Genomic DNA, 21,402 nt, shown 5'->3' on the forward strand with positions numbered 1-21,402 from the left:
ATGTTATTTGCAGTTTAAAGATTGCAGCCCTCTCTTTGACTTTTGCTCCTTCTTACTCTATTTTTCTCCCATATTTCAAATCTGATTGTACTCAAGATATACGAGATTTGCCACCTATTAATAGAGCTGGTGGCACACTTCAAAAAAGCATTTGGTTGGTGATCCCCCCCCCCCCCCCCTTCAGATCTCCTCACCACCAAATGCTCACTGAACCATGTCTTTTGTTCAGAGACTTTTCCTGTCTGTGATTGGTCCAGGCCATTTGCATACTGCAAAATGCATCGCCATGTGAAATTAATTTGTTTTGCATTTATGGGAATTGCTGAAATGTGGTATGGTGATGTTAGACTAAGTGTTGCAACGACCGCTTGCTCAGTAAAAAAATAAAGCTAGCGGTAATATTGCCTGAAATGCTTATCAGTAATAGCCAGTAGCAAAACAGCGATATGTGTAGAGGCAGAGATACAACTGGTCAGATAATGTTAATGACATGCAGCCTGGGACCATCTCATGACTAGTCAATTATCTTCTATTTGTTATTGTCTGTAAATGTTCAACCAGTCAACAGTGGATTCTGGTTAAGCGTGTATAGTTGGTTTCTGACGTACGTGTCTGTCTATCTATCATCAGTCCTGGCCTGAGTATGTAAAACACATGCTTTGGGCCCAGCTAAGTTTTACACAGTCATTTGCCCTTTTATGTCCAGGCATTTTTCTGAGATCAATTACAGAACCTTTTGAATGGTAGCCAGCCACTAGATCCTAGAGCCACTCCTCCTCTATCTGTCTTTCATGTCCTCACACGAATTACCCCGTGATCCTCAGTAGCACCGCTCTCCGCATTCTTTTTACCTTTTCTTGATAAAGCGGCACACGTATGTGCAAACAACAATTAGCTAATTTTTTCTGAACGCTTAGATTTGATTTCTAGTTGATAGCATTGTAGCCAACTCGTGAATACAAACTGGTTTGTTAAGCTACAAGTTTGTTACGGTGCATGGTTTGAAATAAAAGAGCTAACGTTTTTAGAAATGGTGCTTAGTAAATTATAAATAAGCAATAAATTGCCCTTGAATTTGTTTGATTTATTTTATTTTATAGTTTGCAGTTTATTATGTGGGTCAAATGCTATTTGTTGGTCTTTTTGTGTGAATGAGAAACAGCGGGACTGACAATGTATCTGTGTAGATCAACAGAAAACATTCAGGTGTGTCCTCAGAACTCATGAAAGCAGCAAACTTTTAAACTCTTCTGAACAGTATGCACTACACAAAGATGCATGTGTGGTTCTGTAAGAACTCCGCAACCAAGCTGTAATCCAAGTTATCATTTCTGTGGATGTAAGACAGTTGTACTGACCTACTTCATCATGAAAACAGTGAACATTATCTCTCTTTTTTTTTTATTATTCTTTTCATCTCCTATGCTCTACTTTCCTCTCAACTTCAACAACAAGCATAAGTGTCACATTCACAAATAGAACCATCCTAATCCCCTTCAGTAGCCATAGTGCATATTTTTTATGTTCTGCTCTGAAACTAAGCTACTTTTTTTCCCCTTGTGATTTCCAGGCTCGTAAAATCTCCACCGGAGAGCTAGCAGCTGTAAAGATGATTAAATTGGAGCCAGGTGAGTTTCAGGTCTAACCATGCATGTCCCCCCCCCCCCCCCCCCCCCTTATCTGAAATACAGTCATTTATATGGTTTAATGTCATAACCGGACATCCAAATGCCAAATGTCACTAGAACCTCAGTGGAATTTACAACCATATTATCTTCCATTGTTAACATGATGGAAAAGTCCTCAATAGAGTCAAGACTGTTTTGGGAAGTATATGAACATGTCATAAACATTACTCTAAAAGTGGTGAGTAGAAATCATGGCCTATCATTTTTTTTTTTTATCTCTTGAATTAACCTTTAATGTGATTCTTTTAAAAAGGTGAACATTTATTTTGTGGGTGTTCAGTGATCGAGTTTATTTCTGTAGCTTTCCAGTCAATGTTTAGAAAGCACCACATTCCATTACATGAACTTTACATGAATGCTGAAACATAAAATGCTGAAGGCTGTATAGTCATAGTTTGAATTTTAAAGTTCAGATATGAGATCAGACCAGATCCAAGTCATGTCTCGGGTCAATAGAAAGTGTTTCATTTGCTGATTACATGGAGATGGCATTTTAGAGTATTTTCTTTTTAACAATACCTGGCTAATTTTGTAATTGTAAGTTTTTAATGTGTGGCTTCGAACCGAAACATTTAAACGTTCTAATTCATAGTCTCACTACCGTTGTCATTTTTATTTTAGTATTTGTTGTTAGTTATTCTGTAGACAAGGTTTATTCTTTTTGTTTGGGGGGTTTTGTGTAATACTTTCAGATGGTTTGTTTGTTTTCTGAAGTACGGTCATTGCTGACTGCTTCTATTTGAAAATTCCAGATCTTAAAAATGTATCTATTTCTCAGGTCACTCCAAACTTTACTTCTTTGAAACCAATATAGCAATTGCACACACTGCTTGGAATCAGTCTGTTGTTCAGTCATTCAACAAAAATGCAAGCATGGCTAAAATTTATCGGTCGCAAATGCTGAATGTAATCTCCAGTAAATGACAGCAGAGTAATCAAAGGAATTGTTTTCTTGGATCAAATGCACACATTTCAATTGTTTAAACAGACAAAAAAAAAAACTCACATTAGAGGACATTTCAAGTGATTGAAACATTATACATTAAACAGCTTCTTATTTTTTACACACACTCACACACGTAAGGGGTGTCAAAATTAACGTGTAAATGCAAATTCACTTTAACGACACTGATTTTATTAATGCTCATTTAATGCAGCACGCATTTCTGTTTGACCATATAATAAATAAATATAAAAGAGGCACTTTTATTCACAATGTCTTTTTTTTTATTCAGATATAAAAGATAAATAAACTCCCATAATTATCAAATCAAGCACCAAAATCCGCCATGATGCACACATCTTGCAATTAAAACCGTCTGTGTGGAAACATAGCAAAAGTTCCATTTGGTTCCAGAACCATTACAGCACCTCTGTTTGAAGTTGAGGAAGACTGACTGCCCCATGTGTAATTATAGTTTTTCAAAGAGGCATCTAGAAGCAATGTTCATGACATGAAAATCATGAACATATTCACACTTGCACCGCATAGCAAACATGTTTAACACCTTCTTGAAGCCTTTCTTTCTTTAAATTTAAAGGAAGTGGTCAGGACTGTCATGCTGGAGATCAGAATGCTGTTTCTCATTTCTCAGAGAAACTGAGAACAACAGGCCTTAGATAAAATGGCCTGGCTGCACTTCTGTTGCACAAGACAGTACGTCTTTTAGCACATATGACTAGTTCTAACCATATGACTAGCACTGTACTGGGTGTGGCAGATTATATATATATATATATATATATATATATATATATATATATATATATATATATATATATATATATATATATATATATATATATATATAAAAAAAAAATTATAATATTTTTTTTTTTTTTTTTTTTTTTTAATTACAATTTTTTGTTGTTGTTGCTTGCAACAGCATTCTGATTGGGCTCTTATTCTGAAAATAGCTATGCTTGGCCCCTATACACAGTGGGTGCATTCATGTGTAATTGTATTTGTAAACCAGTCACTAGCTCTCAGCTAAATCTCTTATTTGGTCTTATTTAACTTGTGCGTTCCTGCCCTGTTTGAGGGAGCCATTATGGAGAACTGCAGAAACTACACATGATCACAATGTGCAGTACTGCTCTATACAGAGGTGGCCAGCTTTGGTGCCTGGAGCCAGCAGATAATTTTTTTTTTTTTTTTAGGCTATTTGTTTTTTGCTCATAGTATGTTCAATTCTGATACATTTTACACTGGTGACATCTGACTGTGGCATGCATTACCTGTTTGGAATCCTGAAACCTGCTTTGCTACACAGCTGCCTCGGGGATCAGGGGTTGACAATATAATGGTTTAAGCACAGCAAATGTATTTGCACTTATAAGTGACAGCTAGACAGTTCAGAAGCAGGAAAAAGAAGGTATGTGGTTGTAAAAAGGTTCCACCACAAATTGGCTGTACTTATGTCTTGTTGTAACAGCCAACTCACAAATGAAGATGCAAGCCAGATCCAGATATCCGAGTGTGTGATGTAGGGAAAGAATTCCACAACACCTAAACAACTAGCCAAAGTACATCAACACAAAAGGCTGCATTTAAAACATGGGTTTAAAGAAAATAATGCTCATTCAGTCTATTAATGTACTTGACAACCTAGCTCTCTTGCTGAATGTTGTTATATCATTAAGTCAAGTTTATTTCTATAGCGCTTTTCACAACAAAGCATTGACTCAAAGCAATTTTACAGAATTTTAAGAGTTAAGGTGAATGATGTGCCTTTGTCCCTGATGAGCAGCCTGGGCCGACTGTGGCAAGAAAAACCTTCCTTAGAAGTTATGAGGAAGAAACCTTGAGAGGAACCAGACTCAAAAGGGAACCCATTCTCATTTGGGTGACATCAAGAGTGTGATCATAAATCTTTAAACAATACAGAACACTGGAGAGTGAGAACTAACACAAGCACTGGAATGTAAGAATATGAGTAATGTCCTTTCTACAGTCTTTTTTAGTCATTTGTAGTTAAAACTAGGAGCTACTGAGCAACTCATAAAATAGCTAAAAATTTGCGATCATCAAAGATCCAACAACACCAGCAATTTAGTAGCACTTTTTAGCCTAGTCACTTGGACTTTGGCTTATCCACTTGATTTGCGGATAAATTAGAGTTCCCCACCCCGGTATACCTAATATCTGTGTCATATGTGCCATACTCAGAATGTCAAGTCGTTTATTTGTATAGCGCTTTTCACAACAGACATTGTCTCAAAGCAGCTTTACAGAAATTAACAGTCAAGGTGAATGGTGTGTATTTATCCCTGATGAGCAAGCCATGGCGACTGTGGCAAGGAAAAACTCCCTTAGATGTAATGAGGAAGAAACCTTGAGAGGAACCAGACTCAAAAGGGAAACCCATCCTCATTTGGGTGACATCAAGAGTTTGATCATAAGTCTTTCAACAATACAGAACACTGGAGAGTGAGAACTAACATGAGCACTGGAGTATAAGATTATAAGTAAATGTTATTTGTTTATTCTTTTAGGGAGCTTATGTGTGAATTTATTTTATTGGTTTGCAACTGTACTTTTAAGCTTAGTCTGTTTTCCAAGGCCAGTGTTAAAAACTTTATTTGCTGACTTGCTCTTGGCACTAGAGCATATTTCATCTGTCTTTTTAAGTGTCTTCTCTCTTTTATTGTGTTTTTTAGGAGATGATTTCTCAATCATTCAGCAGGAAATCTTCATGGTGAAAGAATGTACTCATCACAACATAGTGGCTTATTTTGGCAGCTACCTCTGGTATGGCCAAAACACTGTTTGTGTGGGTGATGTGATGTCTTGTACAGAATTTACAGGAAGTGTCTCATTGCCATTTCGTTACATTCACAGCAAATTTTGTTCTTAATATTTTTTGTTAAAGATCAGCAAATATCTGCAGATAAGTCTGAGAGAAAGTATAATGAGTGTTTAATTAGTGGTCATCTGAAAAGCATAAACCAAATTTCTTTCTTCCTGTGTTGTAGCCGGGAGAAGCTGTGGATTTGTATGGAGTATTGTGGAGGTGGCTCACTACAGGACATCTACCATGGTACCTACTGCATATACTATCTCTCTCTATCTATCAATCTATCATCAGGGAAGTAACGGTAGACATATTCATACCAAACATTTTCGGTTCAGCACACGTATACCGAATGCAATCCATTTAACGTGCTCCACAAAGTTCAAAGTTTTAGTCTCCTCCTCTCACTTTGAGTGCATTTTTTTAAATTAATAAACTTGAAAACATGCCCAACAATCCCAGGGGTATAAAAATAGAAACTAGAGTTAGTGCAGTGTCACTGTGGCTACTCACTCCATACCGGGAAATATGATTTGTAGTGTATAAGCTCGAAATCTCAGCCCCTTTTTTTTTTTTTTTTTTTTTTAAGCATTCGAACAACTTATAAAATTACCAAGTCAAAACGATTTACCTACTATAAAAATGCAATCATGCGATCTACCCACACTACTTTTGCGATTGACCGGTAGATCACGATCGACGGGTTAGGGTTAGGGTTAACCCTAACCCTAACCCTATTGGGCACCCCTGGTATAGTCCATTCAACTACACACGGAGCACTGTTACCCCGTTGCCCCTTATCACTGATTGGGAGAAAACAGCAAAGGGGGCAAGGAGAGGATTCATACAAAAACCTGTTTCTGCTACATAAAAAAAAATTTAAGTTTTCCTAATTCTAAAATACCAACCTTATTTTCCGCAATTTAGACCTTTTTTTTTTTGCCAAACGGGCAGCGTCACCCCCTCTGTAGTGCCAGAAAGATTTAAACATTGAAAATAAAAATAGGCTACAATCTGAAATGTATTTTTATTTATAATTTTTATTTGTATTTACATTTTGATTTAATGTGGCAATTAAATGCACTAAATTGGTTTTGTTTTCAGATATTTTGTATGCAATTACTGCAATAAAATGATAATTTTTCTAAAAAAGGAAACAAATTACTTGTTCATTTTAAGAGACTTATTTTCTCTCTTATTGTTCTCTTAAAGTATTGCTCTTTAATAAAGACAAAGTACTTCTTATCGGATTACTCTATTAATTATAAAATAATAAATATAAAATAATCAATAGCAACAGTTCTACATGTATATCTTGTGTGGACAGCAATGCCTACTGTAGTATGAGGTTTTGGACTCAACTCCATGGTGTTAAAATCAGATATTACTAAACAAATCTTGTTTATCAAAATGTTTTACTTGGTTATTTTAGACTGTCATTATAATTGCCATGCCATAAATCATTCCATATTATAGTGTATTTGAACATAAATCCGTTTTTTTTATGTTGCAGTCTATATCAGTAAGCATTTACACTCTGGAGTTTTGATTGTGTATGTTTTGCTGATGTGGTATGTTTGTTTGTGTATAGTTACAGGCCCTCTATCTGAACTTCAGATTGCTTACGTGTGCAGGGAGACACTGCAGGTAAGGTTTTATAGCCATTAGTATATAAATAACCCTTTTTCTAGAGCTATTAAAAAAGAAAAAATTCTATATTTCACATATGCAAGATTATTTCTAATGGGAGCATATAAATTAAATTAAGCATGTCTGTAGATTTTCTTTTATTAAAAACAGATAATTAAAATTTAAGTCAAGATTTGAAACGGGTTTGGGAAAATATTTAAGCAATTTATTAAAGCTGTTTTAATCAAATGTAAAAAATAAATAAATAAATAAATAAATAAATAAATAAATAAATAAAACATTTTTAAGGATACCATAAGAAAAGTTGGCCAGGCTGTCAGGTGACTAGCAAACATATTGCGGCTGTCTGAGATCGCCCATGTGGAAGCTTTATGATTAGTTTTTTACTCGGACCTAGTTTACAAATTGCATGTGTGACTGACTATTAAAATGTGTGTGCTTCTGTATCTTTTTCTGACATAGAATGGCATTTATCCTGGAATTGTCAAATATAGCAACACACGTGTTATATAAAATAAATGAAATATAACTTGTAGAAATACTTTAGAAATTTAACTAATAGCTTTGTAACAACTTTTAAATGGAATGCTTAATTTGGCTTGTTTAAAACACAGGGTCTACATAGTTTTGTCCTGCTTTTTCTTATTAAGATTTCTGTGTTTCATTCAGGGTCTGGGTTATCTCCATTCCAAAGGAAAAATGCACAGAGATATCAAGGTACCTCTACTTCCATCACTTATTGTGTTTCATTACCGTTCCTTTACTGTATCTCTGTAACTTCATCCTGCTTCCTCTTTTTTGGTAACAAAGCTATTAATCAAATGCACTTTTAAATTCTTGAACAATGTTTTGTTTGTTGAATCTTGTTTTGGAACTAGGGAGCAAATATATTGCTTGCCGACAATGGAGATGTCAAGCTAGGTGAGCCATCCCCAAACAACCCAACCCCCCTCCAAATTGTTTCTACAAACATGTTTTTTTTGTAGGAATATTTTTGCATGTGAACTTTGATATTTGATAAAGCCAGAGTTTTTTGGCTTTGTATTTGCTACTTTATTGTGTAACTTATAATATAACTTTATCCTGAATGTTTTCAGCCGATTTTGGTGTAGCAGCCAAAATAACAGCAACCATTGCCAAGAGGAAATCCTTTATTGGCACCCCCTACTGGTGAGGCTTATACACTTCTTTTGTCTGCATAGTGAATAGTCAACATTAAGTTTTACTATTTTTTTTTATTTTTAAAGTCAACAATACATAGAGTTGTAGCTGTCTGAGTAGAATGTGTTTGAGAGAAAAAGCAGGAGAAATGCAGTATGAGTGTAAATGTGTTTTGTTTTGTGTACAGGATGGCCCCAGAAGTGGCTGCTGTAGAGAAGAATGGAGGTTATAATCAGCTGTGTGATATTTGGGCTGTGGGAATAACTGCTATTGAACTCGCGGAATTGCAGCCCCCCATGTTTGACCTGCACCCGATGAGGTACATGTCATGCCCACACTTGCTGCTAAAAAAAATAAAAAATTGTTTCACATAATTAATATACCAAATATTTATTTATGCATAACCTTTGCAGCTAAACTCAATCTTAAATTGCTATAAACTGTTACAGCTTTTTCAACAAAAATTGCTTCAAAACTACAATGCGGAAAAAATTGTCTCTTTTAGTTTTCTAACTTCCTCGTACTGTATGATAATTCATGACTCGGGTGCCTAGGTTGTATCTGCACTAACGCCAGTGATACCATGTCACTTCTCGTTTTTTTTTTTTTTTTTAAATTCATCAGTAAGAACATTGATTTTCATTGTAAAAAGTCCTGGCATAGTCTATAGTCCTGGCATTAGTTCTAAATAGGCTTGTGATTTGTTCTATATTATTACTGCAAACTACACATTTTCTGACATTCTACTTGAAAATTCTTCTTGACTTCCAGCAGGTCAAATGCATGGAACTGTCAGGCAATGTTTACCCGGTTCTTTTAGTAAATGATTGATTAAACAAGACATAATACAAGGCAGCTGTAGACCTTAGGCCATGACATTTAGTGTGTTTGACTTCTTAATTTTAACCGGAGTATAATTTCCTGGTTTTGACCAATTTAACATTGGAGACCACATTTCGTAATGTCTGTTAAATGATGCATCAAATGTGCAGTGAATAACCTCATTGTCACAGCACTTATTTCATAATTTGTATACTTACGCAGAAGTATGACCACTGAAATATACAAAGCATTACACAATATGTCTGTAGTCATGCGTTCCTCTTTAAAAACATTAAGCAATAATCATAGACTAAAATATTATCACACAAATAATATTGTATAAATATAGAAAATGCCAAGGTAATTGAAAATCATCTGTAATCTAAAAGCATTAGCTATAAGGACATTTGCTTTTGAACTAACGTGTTTTTGTCTCGTTTGCATGTACAGGGCTTTATTCCTAATGTCCAAAAGCAGCTTCCAGCCTCCCAAGTTAAAGGATAAGATTAAATGGTTAGTGGAAATTCCTCATATGGAATTTCATTTTACAATCCTGTGGCTCATGTTATCTTTTCTCGCATCTATGTAAAATGTATTTTTCGATATATTTTTGTGTTCAGGTCTTCAGTCTTTCAGAATTTTGTTAAAGTGTCGCTGACTAAGAACCCAAAGAAGAGGCCTACAGCTGAGAAACTGCTCACGGTATGAGCTTGTACACTTTGACTGAGGAAAATTTAAACTACTTTAATGAATATAATAATAATAATGTGTCAGATATGACCAAAGAAGTTTAAAAACACCCTGGTACGTTGTGCATTTTGCATTGTGTTATTTGTTTCTTAACTTTCTTTTTTGTCTTCTTGTTTGTATGCAGCATGTGTTTGTAGGTCAGTCAGGTTTGAGTCGCAGAATTGCAGTGGAGCTGCTAGATAAGATGAATAACCCAGACAACCCTCCTCTCTACATTGATAAAGATGAGGATGATCTAGAGGTAAGACATACAGTGTCTATGTGCAAGAATTAAAAAAAAAAATGAGAGAGAGAGAAAAAAAAGTGATATGCGGACATCCTAAAACTGCACGTATGTGTTTGGTAGCTGGTTACAGGCCGTGATGTCTCTGCTAATGAATAAATAAACTTTGACACAGTGTTTTAACAGATGTGATATACTGCCTTTCTCTCACGCACACACAGCTTTTCACACACAGTGGAACACTGTTTCTATAAACAGCAGTGCAGTATTGTAGTATTAACTCGTCTAATTGTAGCCTCTTTTTCACTCTCCAGCCACCGCATCCTCCTCACACCATTCGTTCAGCCCCAAACAAGGATGCTCGAGCTGAAAAAACCCGCTCTGAGATTGACTGTAAGTGAACACATGCACAATCGCATTCCACCACGGCATTACTCTGACAAAACAAAGCTTTCATGGGGGTTTAAATAAGCATTTGTTAATAAGAGTAATTCTTTTGTATAGAGAAAAATACTATAGCCACCAACAGCAATCGCCATTTTGTGGTCATTTTTTAAAAGCGACTTCTATCTAGAGCCATTAAAAATAGTGGAATTTTTTTTTTCTAAGTTATTGCAATATTTGCAAGAATTACTCTCTAGCAAAAGGTTATGTACTTTTAAACATTTCTACTTCATTGAGCTTTACCTTAATGGTGGCTTGCATCACTAATCACATATGTTCGTCCAAACACTGATTGTTGATTGGTAGGACAGTCCTGTTACCAGCTTAACCTTTCTTTGTTTTAGAAATCGCTCTGTTTTAACGTTTGTTCTGATATGTTTGTACATTCACTGTTCTGAACATTATTGGCAAAAACAACTGCTGCACCTAAGCCTTTTTATGGTTGAGACAAACCTTGTTACATATTGTTGTAGAAGCCATGTATCATATTGGACATTTGAAATCCCCTAACTAAGTCTATTTATTTTGTTTGTTGAGCTTCTCTGCTCTTTGCCAACCTCTTTTTGTTTTCAGTCCTCTCTTTTTCCACTGTGTTGCTGTTTTTAGTCTTATTGTGAATTATTAAATAGAGTAATATACAAGTCATATATAGGCTCGTGGTTATTTTCATTAGTTTTGTTCTCATAATATGAATTAGAGTGTGTAATTGGCATCGCCTAGTTTAAGTCTAGTCCTGATACATGCTCGGATGCATCAAATCTGCAGTGGATGCTACATTACGCTACAGCACTTTTTTTTCATGACACACGAGTCTGCAAATGAATTTTGATTAAAATGGTGTGTCTTCTGAAAAATACATAGCTGACAACATCTTCACTGTTAATATGCACACAACCCAGGTGAAAGTGATTTATATTTTACAAATAAAGAGCATAGGCACACACCCAACCTTCCTGGGATAGACCCAGGATCTGCTGCAACCCCAACCAGGATACAGGAAAGGTGCGAGTCTCACTGGCTGCTGGGGTTAGATTTTTGTTTTGAGGCAATGGAATATTGGTATTGAAATTAATGTAAATTGACATTTTGCAGATCTCATTGTGGTAATTAATAGACCGACATGCTACAGTTTATCTTGGTTGTTTTTTAACCCTAAGATGATTATTTGGGTAATGTTTGACAGTCTGTGGTAGGCAAGTACAAACAACTCAACAGAAATTACCACAGTCCCTAAGGGTTAAATCATTTGACTGTGATATAGAATTGTCTAAGCAGTGTGAAGGGACTAGAGTGATTTAGATAATGATTGAGATGATACTGTACCCTGAGTTTCATTTCATCTTTGTGTTAGTGGGTGAAATGTGTTTTTGGTTGTTGTCGTCTTTTTTTGAAATTTGCTATTACTTGTTGAAAGATTACTTCTGGTTTTCTTGACCACACACATGAAAAGCCCCTGCTGCTCAGAAGGTGTGTGTGTGTGTGTGTGTGTGTGTGTGTGTGTGTGTGTGTGTGTGTGTGTGTGTGTGTGTGTGTGTGTGTGTGTGTGTGTGTGTGTGTGTGTGTGTGTGTGTGTGTGTGTGTGTGTGTGTGTGTGTGTGTGTGTGTGTGTGTGTCAGCAAATGATAAAATGAATGTCTGTTGCACAGATGATTTGTATGAGAGAGAGAGTAATCATTGTCTTATATACTGTACATGTTTGCCGTTTTAATATGTATATATTAGTCATCTTAAATGCTTATGGTGATGGCTGATGGGTATTTAACAAGATGTTGTTTTGTTGTCTGTTGTGTATTAGTGCTTTTTTATCTGGTGTGCATGCTATCAGGCAGTAAGTCAGCCATCAATTGATGCAGGCTTACATTTAAAAAATAGCTGTTCCAAATGAAGAAACTGTTTTTACACTAAAACAGCTGTTCACTACTGAGTTTTATAGTTAAAAACCCTTGGATAGATCTGTGGAACTTGTCGAAGCTTCTGCTGTAAAGCTTCTTCTTTATTGCCACAAAGTTTCTGTCTCACATCCTCTCAGCAACAAACATTCAGCTCAGATGTCAGTGCAGATATTCACACATGTATCCATGCGGTCAGTCAGGTATGCCATTGTCATCGCTTTATGTTTACTAATTAAGTTTTTGCCAAGAATTATTACAAAAAGGAGCCCCAGTTAATGTTATTTTATTTAGTTTAATCTCTGTACGCTGTTTGATGCCAACAAAATTGTTTTAACTAAAGGTTGAATGGAAACCGTGCTCTGCTTTAAATTGGCAGTTAATATATTTGTATTATCTTAAGTCCTGATATCTTGGTTCTGTGTTTTCCATCACTGTGTATGTGTGGGTGTCTGTAAATGCGTTTAGAGTACAGCCAGTTTTCAGCCCTAAATGGTTATGTAGAAAGTGTTTCTGACGCACTTGACTTGTGTTCTGTCACTGTCGAACAGTGTGCCGACTGTCTATCATGGATACCGAGGGAAGTTCATTTGAACGTCTTTCCTCCCCCTGGTGGGGAGCGAGTGCATTGTCTGCATCCCTGCAGAAGAAAGAAAAAGAAAGACCAGATGTCAACCTGGCCACCAGTCAGCTCCTAATAGTGCCAACAGACAAAACTTTAAGGAATATAAACAATCTGTCATTTAGTTTTTGCTTATCTGCGTTGGGATGAACTATATTTGGTAGAAGTGTTATTACTGCTAACAAATTGACAATTAAATTTAGCGATCTTACTTCAGTTCTATAGTTCTCAGTGTTTTTACCAGAATTCTAGGATCAAAAGAGACTTTCCTGTTCACTCTGCCTGTCTGTGGCTGAACTTTTAAACAAAACTGCATAAATTGATCCTTTTCACATCAACCGATATAAAATAAAATATTGGTAACTATAATCGATTGGTTTTTTTTTTTTTTAACAGTTTAACTTTGTAAAGTTATGCACACATTTTCTTAAATCAGAAATATGCCATTGTATAGCTTTTTAAACTAACTGAAAGTTAAGTATGAGATCATGTATTCAAAATGCAATGTTTAAGTTAAATTAATAAATTGTTTTATTCAAGCACATTGCTTGAACAGGGTTTTCGTGGGGAAGTCGAAGATTTAGAAATCAAAATGTTAGTCCTTGAAAGGTCTTAAATTCGCTAGTTTTGGTCTTTTAGTTAAATTTTAATATAATTTTTAATTAACATTGAGCAGTTCTTAAATTTCTGATGTCCATGTATTGCTACCTCTAATGCTCATTGAAAAGCTTCCCAGCATTCTAGAATGTCTTTTTGTTTATTTTGGTGTAGTTCTTTCTTTCGCTAGTCCAATATATAATTCTCTGTATTGTGGCCACAAATATGAGAGCAACATGCAACAGCCAATCAGCTTTCTGTTATTGGCACAAATCACTTTGATTGTATCACAAACGTATAACGGATTTTATTTTTCAGCTATTGGAAAGTGCAAGTTTAGCAATACTTGGCTCAAAATCTTTTATTTAGGCTGGATAAGGCCAAATGCTAACAACTTATTTCTGCATGTGTTTTTAATTGTGTGAATATGGTCTTGCATTCCATACTTAATGGGCTTAAAACGTCTTACATTTGACTTTGTGAAACCTGCAGAAACCCTGTTATATAATAATTTACAAAATACACCACCTCACTTTTTGTTTTCCAAAAGAAAATAAATAATTAAAGTGCAGTCGAAGCTCTGTCACTTCTATGAACCTTCTTAATCCTAGCATAGTTATTTATGTTGCCAGGGAGATGTCTGCATCCATTAGTATGCAATCTGACTCAACTACATTGTGCATATCATGCAGAAAAACTGTTAGGATATTTGTGATGAATTATGGCATTGTGAATGTTGCTTTATTCAGAATGTTTCTGCTTTGGTTCTAGTTGATAAGCTGCGATTTGAGCCTCCGCTCAAGAAGGAAACGGAAGCAAGCTCTGAAATGGTGAGCCAATGAACGCTGGAGAACTTTATTCAGTCTCAGCTCACACAGACATTAAAGCTGGTATAGAACCTAAAGTCTCTTACAAGGTGTTTAGTGCAGCCAAACTGATTACTAGGACATAATTTTACACTGGTTTAACCAAAATTCCCAAAATATTGTATGATTTAAAAGGGCTAATGATGTAATGTTTTTCTTTGAAGGATGTGACCAGAGAGAATGATTTCTCTTCTCAGTGGAGCCCATTCGCTGATGGAGGCATCTCCTCCAGGTAACTATAGAAACAGTTAAGACCGAGACCATAAACAAATTGGCCTTCTGGCATGTGGCCTCCTATCATTACTTAATAATGTCAATCTTGTCTGAAACTTTTTTGTGGTAAATCACCAATCTCTGTGTGTGTTTGTTCATGCTAACCTGCTCAGTTTGTGTTTGAGAGCTCAATTTCTCCACTGTCTGTCTGCTTGCGTTTTCTCCTTTGCTTTTACTGCCTCTGTTCTTTTCTTCTGTTTCTTTGCTTTTCTTGCTCCCGTTTCACTTAAGGAGCCTTCTGAAAAGTGTGGAGGAAGAGTTGTTCATACGGTAAAGCAAGAAGTGTGTGTATTTGTACCCATACTTTAGTTGCCCTGCTATTTTTTTTTTTGTGTGTGCTGATGACCTTTCCTTAGTAAAAGAATGCCAGAGGTTTTTTTTGGGGGGGGCACTGTGCTTGTGCATCATCTTCCTGCTGCATTTGCATGAATATGCATCCAGTAACTGTCAAATCTTCTGTCAATATTGTTCATCGTCAGGCATTTGCTTCACTCTGTAGAATTGTTTGATTTACTGTCTGTTCATGTTTATTTTGCTACACACTGGTCATTTTGGTTTGAGATCAGATAATGAATGAGACTTTTTACATTTTGTTTCCTGGTTGCCAAGAGTTTATTTTTTACTTCAGTTGAGAAAAGAAATCACAACCCACCATTTTATTTATAATGAAGTTCTTATGGTTTCTTATTTAAATACCATTAGAATTTTAGTGTAGTAATGTGATCTGTGACTGGCCAGTTCAGATATTAAAAATATAATGGTCCCAAACATTAACTAATATATTATTGTTCAAATTGAAGTAGCAAGTCTAAAATTTGTATAGTCTGATTGTGTTTATAAAATACATCAATAGATCATATAAATGCTCAATGTGCTCAAAAGTCTCAATGCTGTTTTAGAGGCAACTAAGAATAAAATATCTGATAAATCTATTGCAACTTAGATTTTTTTTTTTTTTTAGGAACAGAACTTTTATACTATGGAAGAGGTACTTTCAGAAAAAATACATTAAGTGCCATAAACGTTTTCTCTCTCTCTCTTCCCCCCCCTTCTGCTTTGTTCTTACTTTACTCTAGTCATGGACACATGACTCCACTTGAGGACGTTTTTGAGGATGTAGAGAAGTAAGTTTCTTGCAGTTAATTTTATTCCATACACATGGCCATAACATCATTTTAGATCATTAGGCTTTAAAACATACAAATTAAACCATATGCATTTTTGTCCAATGTGTGAAAATGTTCTTTAGAACTTATATAGGACCTTGTAAAAGAATGTTCAGCATTCACATACCTCACAAGTTTATACAGCTGCTGACTGAGAACACCCCCCCCCCCCCATCAGTATACATTCATTCATGTAAACTTTTCCCCTACAGATCCACTCTGAAGCATGTGCCTCCACCTCTTCCCCCTAAGGTATGTTTCTTGTCTCTGCATGCATGTTTGTACACATGCCTACATTTATGCACGTGTACACACTCACACACTCACACACACACAAAGTATGTGTATTCGTGTATATAAAATACTAGTGAATATATTTTAAGTTTCCATTTGTACAAAATGTGTAGAGATTTTTCCTGTGTTTATTGGAATCAGTATTAATTGCACTTATTCCTTTCCTCTGCTAGCCATACCCTTTTAGCTCATCTGATGAAGTGGGTTTGAACGATGGCTCTTCGACAATTAAGCGGTTCCCAGGCTCAGATAATGGCCTAGTCCAAGGACCACGAAGGCAGAGCACACCAGAGAGGGGCAACAGGGTTGAACAGTTGCAGCATGACCTCACCTCTAGTGTGAGCAGCCCTGGATCACTATCACAAGTCCAAGAACATGGTACTTCTATATTTAGTAATAATCTCTGATTTTAAATGGGTTAGTGAGCAGCTGCCCATCTGCACACACAAACATTTGACAACTTTGCTGTCCTTGCCATTTTTCTTAGTGAGACACAGTGTTATTTTTGCACCCCTGAACTCTAAATATGTCTGTTTCTTAACATTCATTTGCCTTTTTTGCTTGTCTTTTCAAAGCTTCTTTTTATTCTAAACCTAGAGGTAAGATGCTACAGTACCTTCACTGTCTGTGTTTGCCTCACTTTTAATTCCATTTCCATTCTTCCACTTCTTCCTGCACTTCTGTATGCAGTCTTTAATATTCTTTGTTTTTTGTCTATTGATTTATTTTTTTCCTCTCTTTTCTTGCCTCAACAGGTGAGGACTCTGAAGACACCCTTAATGGAGACACTCCTAAATCACCACCTGGTCGCCTACAAAAGAAGGAGAAGAAAGATTTTCCTGTGAGTGTCTAAATGTAGGGCATATTGAGGGAGTGAAAATGATGCTCAGTTTAGTTGCTCGTGTTTGGTTCTAACCAAGAAACAAGTGCTAGTTTGTTTGTGTTAGATTATGTGATGTGATAAACTGTTGCACAATTTAAAAGAGGATGAGGTACATAAACACATGGTACACAACAAAAAGATAATTCAGTTGGAATTGCTGAAAGATAACTTGAGAAATTATGGTTTTGCCCTGGAAACTTTCTGAATTGAAATGACTTTACAAGCAGACAAATGGTTAATCCTTCCCTGACCAGCCAAGACGCTGAAGAAGTATGATTTTAACATGATAATTACAACAGAGAAAGAGACCTGTCAAGCTTCTTGACTGGTTAGGCATGCTTCTGTGTAGGTAAAAATGAGTGTGTAATACAGAGCCAATTGATTGTTCGAAATGCTAAAATACTAGTTTTGTCACAGGAAACCATTGAGTAGGAATCTTAGTGGGAGTGTCACATGAGCATGCTTTGGGAAGTTATAAACCAGGTGGGCAGCAGCATTCTAAATGCACCTTAGAGACAATGAGAAAGAACAGCATGAAGAGAGAAGTATAGTAAATATTCAAGGATATAGAATAAAGCAGTTTAACACATTATGATTTTATGAAGATGAATTCTTCAGGATTTGCGGTTTTGCAGATGGTAAAATAACAAATAGTAAAATACATAAGTGGTCATTTAATGACAAGAAGTTACTCTGCAACATTGTCTAGTTTTAGAGAAGCCACATTTTATTACATATTCAGTTTCAGTACATTGTAAGAGTAACAGTATTTGTATAGCTGTATTGATTTAGCAATACATACAGAAAATGTTTGACACTACTTTACTGAAGTGTATTTTGTCTGCTTACAGAAGCCAGCGATTAATGGCCTTCCACCCACCCCTAAAGTGCTGGTAAGTGCCCACTTCCTGATTCTTAGCCTTCTTCCTGAACATGTAAAGGAAGTCTTGTTACAGTACACCCAAAGCTGTTTTTAGCCAGATATATTGTTGTCTTTTTGAAAAATGTGAGGAAACAGGATGAAATTAAATAGCTTTTGATGTTTCATCCAGAATAATCCAACAAACTTCTGGAATTGTGTTTGGGTTTTTTTTATTTGTATTTTTTTTTTTATATATTTTTAAGCAAATGCAAATTTGCAGCAGACAAAGTCTAAATCAATATTAATAAGTTTAATTAATGTATCATAGATGGCTTATTTTTCCTAGTATTCCTGTTATGGCCACCATTCATTCATTCATTTTCTCCCGCTTATCCGTATGTTATGGCCACCATGAGCAATCATTTAAAATTGCTTAGCTTTATCGTTGCCTGATATTTTTATGCGTTTTTTTTTTTTTAGCATAGCTGTCTCACAGAGACTAATGCACATCAAATTCATTGCTGTCATTAAACGAAAAGGTCAAAAGGACAATCACAGTTTGATACATCAATGTACTTTTAAAAAAAGCCTAATATATAATGCTGTTTTTGCCTCGGTGTCTGCATTTAGATGGGTGCATGTTTTTCAAAAGTGTTTGATGGCTGTCCACTTAAAATCAACTGTGCCACTTCATGGATTCACCCAGAAACCAAAGGTAACTTCAGAAAGTTTACCTGTTTGTGTGTGTATATGGATGTGAACATGATTGCACATGTGCACACGGGTGTGAATGAAACATTAAGTTGTAATAGCTGTAATGTCTACCTGCTTTAGATCAGTACTTGATCTTTGGGACGGAGGATGGCATCTACACGTTGAACTTGAATGAGTTACATGAGGCCACCATGGAGCAGGTATTTGCTGACCTCTGACTTTTTCCTTCTAGCATCTTGTATTATGGATATGTGTGTCTCAGTGTGTTTGTAGGCTGGTCTGTGTGTCTGTGTGTCTGTGTGTCTGTGTGTCTGTGTGTCTGTGTGTCTGTGTGTCTGTGTGTCTGTGTGTCTGTGTGTGTAAAGGCATACTCACTCATTGTAATCAAGTATAAAATGCTAATTTAATATATGATGCTGATTGCATTTTAGTTGTTCCCACGGAGATGCACATGGCTCTACATCATAAATAATAACCTCATGTCATTATCAGGTAAGCGTCTCTTACACTGCGAGTAAGCATTTGCATACTAACTAACCTGCTAACTCAGTCTTGTATTCAGTGTTATTCAGCATTTTTATTTCATTGTGTTTGCTTGTATGAGTTGGTATACTTTTTATTTTTTTTCTTTCCATCTCCAGTCTGCTTTTTGACTTCAAAATTTTTTACAAAATTATAGCTACAGTTAATTCAAAATTCTGTTTGCACAGTTGACGAATTATGTATTCGATGAGTTTTAGCACTTGTTTCAGGGTTATAGAATTCTCTAGCTCATGATTAAATCTATTTGGATCTGATTCAAGAGGGATATATAGTTCCATTATAGTCATGTGCCTTTTTTTGTTACAAATATATTAGATAGGTCATTCAGCAGATGCAGCCATGCAGGATTCAGTGTTCTCAAGTTTCCATCATGAAAGCAGACCTGTAATTTTTGTGTTTTAATGTCAGAGCATGAGGTCTAATTCATAAATATTATCAGTGGAGAAGGGCTAGAGATTCTAATAAATCTAAAGATTGAAATGCATTATAATCATGACTCATTAGTGTGATCATGTACTGTGTCTAACCAGCTTAGCATTAGACAGATTGGCTTAGGAGAATTGTATTTTGGACACAAGCCTAAATATGAGTGTTTATAATGGTGCCTGGGACAAGATATTTTATTAAACAAACGATCGCAGGCAGATGAAGAGGCAAGGTTTTTTTTATTAAAATTTTAATAATGTCATACTCCTACTGTCAGCCTGTCCTCTGCAGTACATGTCACTGTACAATAAACACGCTTTTTGCTTTTGTCATAATCATGGTCAATGTATAGTAGCTACATAATGACTTTCTCTTTTGCGCCCTCTCTTCTGTCTTCTCTTATCATGGCTGATCTCACTCCCTGCTGACTGTTTTAACGTCTAAATCACCATAATCAGAAGGTAAAGGCACTCTTACACACTCGCACATACTAAGAGTACCATCGTTTTCCTCACTGTGCACATATTCATGCCTATCTGATATCACTTTTTTTCCTCACTCTTAATTATTTCCTTTAAAGCCATGTTGTTAGATGTGCATCATTGTGCTTATCTTAGCCTGCTATCATTGTCGCTGACACCAGAGACATCCAGACAGCACTGAGTTTGGTTGTTGTCTCTCTGCTACATGTCCTTGTTATAATCTGTTTAACCTGTCAATCCTATTTTTTTTTTTCTCAGGGAAAACCTTCCAGCTGTATTCTCATAATCTGATTGGCCTGTTTGAGCAGCTCAAAAAACCTGGACTTGCTGCACAGTTCCAAACTCACAGGTTTCCTGAGAGAATACTGCCCAGGTAAATAAGAGCAAGTCCCTAGAACAGCTGCTTTTCTTTTAACGCAAGCATCTTCAGTTGTACGGTTTAGTGTAGTTTTGTCACATCTGCATTCAATAGCAGATATGAAAAGCAGCATCTCAGTTTAATGACCCATAAGCAAATATTTTTGTTTTTTTATTGGGGGGGGGAGTACTGCTTATTTTATTTGTTTTGCATTTTATCTGTGTATAATATAGTTAGGATGCAAAAATTTCAACAGTTTTTCTATCTGTTGTTTGCTATGACAAAAGATCGTATCGCTCTTCTAAAAGCCCTCCTGCATTGTGTTGAGCAGCATTTTTTTTTTTTTTCTTTTTTTTACATTTAAAGTCATTTGATAACTTTGCATTAAGATTTCTTTATATGCTCAGTCAGGGTCGTCATACACGTGTTTGTGTGTGAAGTAGGCTATTAAACCTAATGTGTGCCATGCTTAGAAGTTTGCTTTATAGAGGAGAATTTTTCAGACTAGATACCAGGTTTCATCTTAAAATGTACTTTTTATTTAATACCACTTTATTGTTTATAGCTGATGAGATTACTTTGTCAGGATAAGGATAGTCCTGGGTTTACATTTGTTGTCACACTATTCGGTGGAGATGTGTTCACATGGCCTTGGGTTGAACCCATAGCTACTGTAAGCTCAACTTACAACTACCTTAATTGAGCCCAATGTTACCTTCCTAACCTATGACTTCAGCTTTGCATAGTACCACCTAGTTGCTCAAACACAGTACACAAACACTTACCTATTTCCTGACATGATACTCAGCACTTTCCTAATTTCATATAGCTCAAGTACTTTTTAATGCCAACTCTTTCACAGGTGAATAACTGGAAACCTGTATGCTTATGTTGC

At 35.9% G+C, this 21,402-nt stretch overlaps 1 protein-coding gene and 1 long non-coding RNA gene across 4 annotated transcripts in view; one reads left to right on the plus strand and one right to left on the minus strand.

Moving 5' to 3' along the window:
* Positions 1-21,402, minus strand: part of LOC310724441 — a 158,360-nt gene that overhangs the window by 67,738 nt on the left and 69,220 nt on the right. The gene's annotated exons all lie outside the window — the stretch shown is intronic.
* map4k5 (mitogen-activated protein kinase kinase kinase kinase 5) overlaps positions 1-21,402 on the plus strand; it is a 33,673-nt gene that overhangs the window by 6,106 nt on the left and 6,165 nt on the right. The window contains exons 3-26 of one of the 3 annotated variants that reach the window (XM_083538319.1): positions 1,571-1,628; positions 5,349-5,439; positions 5,664-5,728; positions 7,074-7,129; positions 7,802-7,849; positions 8,011-8,053; positions 8,230-8,302; positions 8,481-8,612; positions 9,566-9,628; positions 9,736-9,817; positions 9,990-10,106; positions 10,403-10,481; positions 14,412-14,470; positions 14,671-14,738; positions 15,856-15,903; positions 16,158-16,197; positions 16,413-16,617; positions 16,815-16,838; positions 16,995-17,080; positions 17,974-18,015; positions 18,615-18,699; positions 18,819-18,898; positions 19,130-19,190; positions 20,408-20,522. In XM_083538319.1, the coding sequence (XP_083394445.1) occupies positions 1,571-1,628; positions 5,349-5,439; positions 5,664-5,728; positions 7,074-7,129; positions 7,802-7,849; positions 8,011-8,053; positions 8,230-8,302; positions 8,481-8,612; positions 9,566-9,628; positions 9,736-9,817; positions 9,990-10,106; positions 10,403-10,481; positions 14,412-14,470; positions 14,671-14,738; positions 15,856-15,903; positions 16,158-16,197; positions 16,413-16,617; positions 16,815-16,838; positions 16,995-17,080; positions 17,974-18,015; positions 18,615-18,699; positions 18,819-18,898; positions 19,130-19,190; positions 20,408-20,522 (1,820 nt within the window). The remainder of the gene's footprint in view (positions 1-1,570; positions 1,629-5,348; positions 5,440-5,663; positions 5,729-7,073; positions 7,130-7,801; positions 7,850-8,010; positions 8,054-8,229; positions 8,303-8,480; positions 8,613-9,565; positions 9,629-9,735; positions 9,818-9,989; positions 10,107-10,402; positions 10,482-14,411; positions 14,471-14,670; positions 14,739-15,855; positions 15,904-16,157; positions 16,198-16,412; positions 16,618-16,814; positions 16,839-16,994; positions 17,081-17,973; positions 18,016-18,614; positions 18,700-18,818; positions 18,899-19,129; positions 19,191-20,407; positions 20,523-21,402) is intronic. The other 2 variants (XM_083538320.1, XM_083538321.1) reach the window with 2 other exon arrangements.

Source organism: Silurus aristotelis, assembly GCF_946808225.1.
Source record: "Silurus aristotelis genome assembly, chromosome: 4".
Lineage (NCBI taxonomy): Eukaryota > Metazoa > Chordata > Actinopteri > Siluriformes > Siluridae > Silurus > Silurus aristotelis.